The following is a 7372-nucleotide window of genomic DNA, read 5'->3' as shown; positions in this document are numbered from 1 at the left end:
TCACCTCCTCTCATTCCTACAAATCTTAAATTTGGGAGTGAAAATACACAAACTTGTTTTTCTCCTGACACACAAACTTATCTATCAACCTAACTTGGAAATCACAAGTTGAATAAAATGTGTCCAAATGCAGGTAAGGAAGGTCATTGTTATTTTGGTATTGTTTTGGCATTCCCTTCCACTATGCTAGAAACCCTTAATAGCAATTGATAATTGGTGCACTTCTCGTTGCAAGTAGTAATATTTAAATTTTATTATTTTTTATCCTCCAAAATCTTTACTCGTGATACCTTACCACTAGTTGGGACTTAGATGGCAAAGTTTTGGTAGTGGTATGCCAAAAGATATTTTACCATTTGCATAATTAGACTTGCAGTGTTTTTAGATGTAGATGCAATTGAAACATGTTCAAGAAAATTCATTCCAAAAAGCACAACCAATTGACACAAAATCACTTGAATTACCATATATTTGTCCACTACAATCTTCAATTTGACGAAAGACAAATACAATGTGCAAATTGTGAGACTTGTCTCAATTTACCTAAGGTTTTGAATTTGAAGGTTTTACTTGAATTGGTATAACTAAGTTACTAACTAGATGGAAAATTTAAATAATAAAAAATAAAGAATTGAAATGTTATGATGATGACAAATATGAATCATGCATACCATAATCGACCTAGATGACAACTTTAAGGCCCTTGAGGTTGAGGCAACAACACGTAGGAAAAAGTTTCCAGTTTTTACTTGATTTTATAGATATTACAACTTATGTTTGTAGTTCTTGACTTTGATCATTTTGGGGGCAATTATGGATTCATGTAATATATCAAGTATACCCATGAAATATTGGACATTTATCCATATTCTTGCATTGTATGGACTTATTGAATAACAATGAAAATAATGCTTTTAAATATGCATTTATTTATCCATTTTTTCACAATTTGAATCAAACTCAACTCTTCTACGTCGGCAAATCTTTCTAGTCTCCGGTAACTTTGCTCCCCATCCCAAAGTTTGAACAAAGATTGCAATCACCTTTTTCCACCACATTATTCAGGAACAAATACATGCATCTATCGATATTCTTGCATTATATGTAGTGTTCCACGGGGACACGTCCCCTCACCTGGGAATCGTGATTCCTCACTCCCTTGGACTACGAGGACGTGGGGTCGTCTAGGTGTTGTTTCCCGATGCTCTCAAAGGAAACTCCAAAGGGGGTTGTTTCCTCCCAAAAAAAGGAAACATTTCCTTCGTTTCCCAAAAAATAAAGGTCAACTAATTTTAATAAAGTCAAATTCCATTTTTTTTATAAAATATTATAAACTTGGTGGAACATTGGCATACCTTCCATCTTTTGTAGTACCCAAATGAGTAATGGATGGATATATTGAATCTCTCCTTCACACCACAGAAGTATTAGAATGAGTAACAAATCGCTTCTCATACAACTGCTTTCCCGACTAAACATGCTTGTAATCATCCTTCCCTTTACAATTGTCATTTCCTTTACAAGAATATTCAGAATTTTTATCAGAGATTTCAAGGTAAGGAGAAGGTGGTGGTGTAGCACTGTAGACATATGCATTAATACTTGATTCCACAGTTGGAATTTTTCTAGATGCAGGAATATATGGACTTCTGAAAACAGATGAACTAAGTTCACTCCTAGGAGCCTCAACTGGCGTATACTTTGGAGCAAACATCAACATAGCTTCAGCTTTTGGAAGCGAGTCAACTTCTCCACTTGAAGGACCCGAAGACTGACTGCCTGCTTGTGATGATCTGGAATCTTTCTGTGCCTCTTTGTGGCCAGCAACATCTTCCTTGACTGATACTGCCTGCTCACTAAAATCGCCCAAAGATGAAAAATCCACAACAAGAAAAAGCATTTGATCTGATCCATCAAGCCCTCTGGCATCTGGACTACTCAGCCCATCTCCGCATTCACCAAGAGGAAATAAAAAAGCCCAAGACTCAGCAGAACCTGGAGGCTTTATAAGAAACATAGCTAATTGTCAGCCTTACAAGACTCGGCAGAAACTGGATGCTCCTAGCAATCAGTTTAGCTTTGAAATCAGAGTAAATAATTTCAATAAATAGTTTAATAAAATAATTTCAGTATGAACTAGTTCATACAATGAAATCATATACTTGGAGTAAGTTTTATCCTTGTTACCACTAAAGCAAAATTGAATGGAAAGATACAAACTCTCCCTTTGACATTGATAATTATCTAAACTTTCAAGACAAACATGGTTTATTTCCTTTTTATATCTCAGACAATACCACAATAGTATTTTTATTTTACTATTTTTGTTAGGTCCCTTGTGTTAAAGACCCCGCGTTTCCTAAAAATTGGTGGGGAGCTTTTGCATAGGCCGCTCCTGCGTATCCCCGCTCCCCCATCCCCACGTCCTGGAAACTTGGTGGAACATTGATTATATGGACTTGAATATCAATAAAAATGATGTTATTCATCAGAATGTGTACTATTTATTTATCCAACATTTTACGATGTGATTCAAACTCAAATCTCCTACCTCGCCTGGTTTTTCTGGAATCTGGCAACTTCGCTCCTAACATATATAAATCTTCCATCCCAAACTTTGAAAAATGATTGGAACCAACCTTTCGGCCACATTATTGTAATCCTACCCTGGTAAGGGAATTATGAAACAAAAGATTCCAAGGAGAATAATAAATAGCATAATTGTGAATGTACCTCCAGTGTCAAAAGAAGAAAACAATTAACAATGGGAAACCATATCATTAAAGAAGGAAACAATTAACAATAGAAAACCAAATCATTATGGTGGTCCCTTTAGGATTTTTTGTGTCAACTTTACCAATGTCAGACTTCCCTAGACGTCAAGGTAAGATCATGGAGCACCAAATCTCTCTTATTATGCCATGGGTATTAAATCAATAATGCTGAAGACAATCCTTAAAATAGATAAAAATATATCCAATCTAGCTGGAAACGTCCAAAATGGCTTATTAAATCCAAACATCTTCAAATTAACCACTAATTCAAACTACATATATGATGCAATATATTGTAGCTGAACTCCCAAACAATGCCGCTGACTGATCAAGACATGCCTTTTTACTCTGACATTCGAACTTGAGAATTGCAAAACGTTGAAGGCACTTTTTGCAAATGCAAAACTTAGGAAATCCCTTACTTCTTTGTTGTATGCAGCCATAATTAGATAACTATACCTTACCTGTGAAGAGAAATTGCAAATAATGCAAGAAGAAAATGTGAACTGAAATTGATAGTAGTAAGATAACATCCACAACAATCTTATTCAACTGCAATGGGAAATAATTGTTGAAAAAAATTATAAATATCTTTCAATTTCTTATGAAATCCTAAAACAATAAAATTAGCAATGTTAAGCAGTTGAAAGACACACTGCACTACAAATTTGAAGCAGTGATTCCAATTCGTAGGGAATAGAGAATTTTCATAAACTAGTTAATTATAATATTAACCCTGAAGGCCTTTCAAAAGGGCCATACATCCAATTTAAAAATTATGTGAATAATCTATCCACTGCACTAAGTTTATCATTCTTTATGGCAATCCCTAAAAGTAAACAGAAAAAGCTATAATATATACTCATACCACCAGATAACATAAAGCAGACTCTTCAGCTCTGAAAAAGGTTGCCTCAACAACACAAACAACAACTTGGATGTTTCAAAGTGATTTCTGAAAGTTACAGTTCAAAACTTTCAACTCAATAACAATCTATACAAGTGTATGGAGAGACCTGAAGGTTCTCAAAGCATTTCCTACATAAATGCTAATAGTAGATAACATCTACCCCACAGAAGCACTACGCAAAATAGAATATATGAAGTTGCACACCAGAAGCATTTACAGTCCTACCAAAGTTTAGCAGCTCTTCCCAAGCTCAACAAGCACTCTGGAATATACATGTCTCTTAAACCCATGTGAGGCGAAGCTATTTCCTAAAAGCTAAAACATGACACTTCTAATCCGTTGAACACCAGTTATTTAACAGATTAAATAGAAAGATTTACACTCAATTATATGAGTATAATAAAAAAGATGAAAAATACATGCATATATAACCATTTTGATGTTCAACAATAAGGAAGTCAGAGTTGTGTAGATTTACCAATGCATGTCAAAGATGGCAACTTACCTTCAGAACGATATAGGAATCCATGAAATTTTCCATAAAAAGACTTGGGCCAAAAAATTTCAATTCACCGTATCATTCAATTCACCATATCACACACCCACTAAGTATGTCAAAGGAAACATAAACAGAATAGCCCAACACATCTTTAAAAACTGAAACTGCGAAGGAAAATTCACTTTAGCATATGGAATGAAAATAAAGCAACCATGTTCATTAAACATTATAGCTTCAGCAGTTTAGGCAGATCCACATTTTCCAGCATCTATTGTGCTTCACAGCAATAAGCTCAAGCATGGCATCATAGAATGCATTTCCAAATTAAATTAAGAAGCCTCTGCTGCGGGCTGAGCGAGATTCAATTTCTCTAGTAGCTTAGACAGAGATTCGGGCGAGTAAACCTGGTACTTCACTTCTCCAGAAGGCAACAAAAAAAGCTCCGCTAGTTCCAACTTCTCGGGAGAGATAGCAGTCGTCTCCATGCTCTTGCTGATCACCCTCAGTGCAAGCTCAGCAGCCTCCTCTCTAGTCATATCATCCTTGTATTCCTGTCTCAACATAGTCTGCGCAACTGGATTGTTTGCACCAATCCCTGCAGCCTTCCATCCTCCATAATTTCCACTCGGGTCACTCATACAAAGCTGGAAACCATAATTCTTATCCCAGCCTGCAAACAGAAAGGAAACACCAAAGGGCCGAAGCCCTCCAAATTGCGTGTACCCTTGCTTTGTATCACAGAGGGATTGAACCAACTGTTCAACAGGTATGGGCTCTTGGTACGCAAAGGTGTATCTCTGTGCCTGAACTCTGGCAGTGTTAATCAAAATGTTTGCGTCTGCCATGATTCCAGCGACCGCACAGGCAACGTGATCATCGACCTTGTACATTTTCTCTGTCGATTTGGAGGTCTGAAGAAGCTTGGAAGTAACCCGTTTCTCCCCAGCCAGTATAACCCCGTCTTTTGCCAAAATTCCAACTGCTGCTCCAGCATTGCCAATAGCTTCCATGGCATATTCAACCTGGTATAACCGACCTTCGGGAGAGAAGATCGTAGTCCTACTATCGTATCGCCGAGACATTTTGAACAGCAAACTTTAGGGTTTTACTGCTTCACACGAAGATTCAGGGTTTACTGTTTTGATTGAAAATAAGGGGATTTGCTGCATAAAGCTAAAAGCAAAGTAGAGAGATCTACTCTTTAATGGTTTACAGCTGATCTATTAAATGGCAGGAGAATGTGAATACAAAGCCGGGAACAGAACCCCGTATAATCGAAACCTTGATGCAAACGAGTATGTAAGCAATGGATTTTAATCAAATAAACAAAAATTTCAGTAGGTTTTCGCAGAGAATGATCAGAATGAAACCAAAAATTATGAAGAAAAATAAGCAGAGAATTTGAGCCTATAATGTAAAACGCGTGGGAAAGATCAGTTACCTCGAATTCGTTCTGATGATCAGATGCTACAAACAATCAGCAGAGCTTCCACCTCTGCTCGTTGCTCCAAAGAATAAAATGTAAGGTGAAGTGTTCCGCAAGGTAAGGGTTGCACTTTCTAAACCCCATTTGGTCTTCTTACTTTTTTGTTTTTAATTCTCTATATTTTTTCCTACTTCCTCTTTTTGATATTATTTTATTTTCTCTAATTTCTCTTTTTAGTTACATATTCCATTTTTGTTGCACGTTATGCTCCAATGATAAATCAATTAAAGTTGACTTTATTTAATCCAAGGTTAACGAATTGAAGTTTATTTTAATTAATTTAACGAATTGAGGTTTATTTTACCCACCCCGGTTTAAATTTTGGGTTAGAGGTATGATTAGTTGAAAAACTTGTTAGCAAATGTGATTTCAATCTTTCAAATTGTCTAGTCACAAGTTATTGATAAATATAACAAATAACTTGTGAGTTGTCGAGTACATTTTTAGGTTATAATCGCAATGAATTAGTTTGATTTTAGATATAGTTTAAATCATTCTAATGAATTTTTTTGATTTCCCATAGTTATTAAAAAATAGGCCATATTAATAGATAAAAGATTAAGGTTATCAATTCCATATTATTGTAATGGTAATTTATTATGTAATGGGTTATTTCTTATTAATTTGATGTTGTAATATTGAAATGTGAATTTTATGATGAGTTACAATCTATGAAAGAGTTAGAGATCAATTAAGTCCACAATTACATAATACACATTAAAAAGGAATTCATCAAAAAAAATCTTAATATGAGTGTAAATTTGGTCATTGTATATATGGAATGGAGTGACACAAAACCATCAGCGTAGGCATAAAATACACATTACAATATATAACTTCGACAACAATCAAATACAAAAATAATGTGATATTATATACGCATTAATAGTTCTAGTTGTGTGGATATCTTATATTTAAAAATGTTATCACAACAATATTCATGGAAATCTTGGCACCTTCTCTGAAATCCCATCACTGATTTATCTCATTAACTTTATACGTATATGGACAATGTTATACTGCATCACATATTATAAAGTAGTTAATCACATTAATAATCATAAATGAGAATTATTCATCCAAAAAGAGTATTTAATGAATCCACCTATGGCATAATCTTATTGTTTTTTGCACTTAATATAATTGCGACCCATATGTAATTTTCTACTTAACATCTTTAATATATTAGCATTCATGCAATCACACTTCATCAATTCTAGTGTCTTAGGTCTTGCCAACAAAACCTTACCATTTAAACTATTGGCCTTCTATCTAAATATTAAATTTTATAAAATTTCAAAATATTCGATAAAATGGTTAGTACTTGCGCATATACATAGGATAGAGAGTAGTGGTATGCAATGAAAAAATAGTGTTTAGTAGTTAGGTTTTTTTGTGGCAATGGATGAGGAACATTGTTGTGGCTCTTTTTTCCTCCAAAAAATAGCTTTTGTATTCTTGGTGTGTCACTATATTTGGAGGTTTGCAAATGGGAATCCAATGACCACATCACTTAGATCATATGGCACATTGATGGAGAGAGCGAAGAAGGTATTGTTATTCTAATTTTGGGTTGAGAATGCAGTTAGAATTGAAGGGTCTATGGTTAAGGCTTTGCTTAATGGTGATCAGATATTAGTTTGGACTATTTTACCTTTTGTGTCTCACAAACTCTCTTGCAATTTCAATTATAATTTAATGAG

The 7372-nt window shown here is 34.8% G+C and overlaps 1 protein-coding gene across 1 annotated transcript; it reads right to left on the bottom strand.

Moving 5' to 3' along the window:
• Positions 1-4348: 4348 nt before the first annotated feature.
• On the bottom strand, positions 4349-5782 carry LOC149139425 (proteasome subunit alpha type-4). Its single transcript, XM_089447402.1, has 2 exons — positions 5625-5782; positions 4349-5291 (listed from the first exon to the last, which is right to left on the bottom strand). The coding sequence occupies exon 2, from the start codon at positions 5263-5265 to the stop codon at positions 4513-4515; it is 753 nt and encodes a 250-aa protein (XP_089303528.1). The 5' UTR covers positions 5266-5291; positions 5625-5782; the 3' UTR covers positions 4349-4512.
• Between the last annotated feature and the right edge of the window lie 1590 nt (positions 5783-7372).

This window comes from Pinus tabuliformis, chromosome X (genome assembly GCF_031772625.1).
Source record: "Pinus tabuliformis cultivar Carrire ecotype Pingquan chromosome X, CPIR1, whole genome shotgun sequence".
NCBI lineage: Eukaryota > Viridiplantae > Streptophyta > Pinopsida > Pinales > Pinaceae > Pinus > Pinus tabuliformis.
The sequence above is the reverse complement of the archived record's forward strand: the minus strand, read 5'-3'. Positions and strand labels throughout refer to the sequence as shown.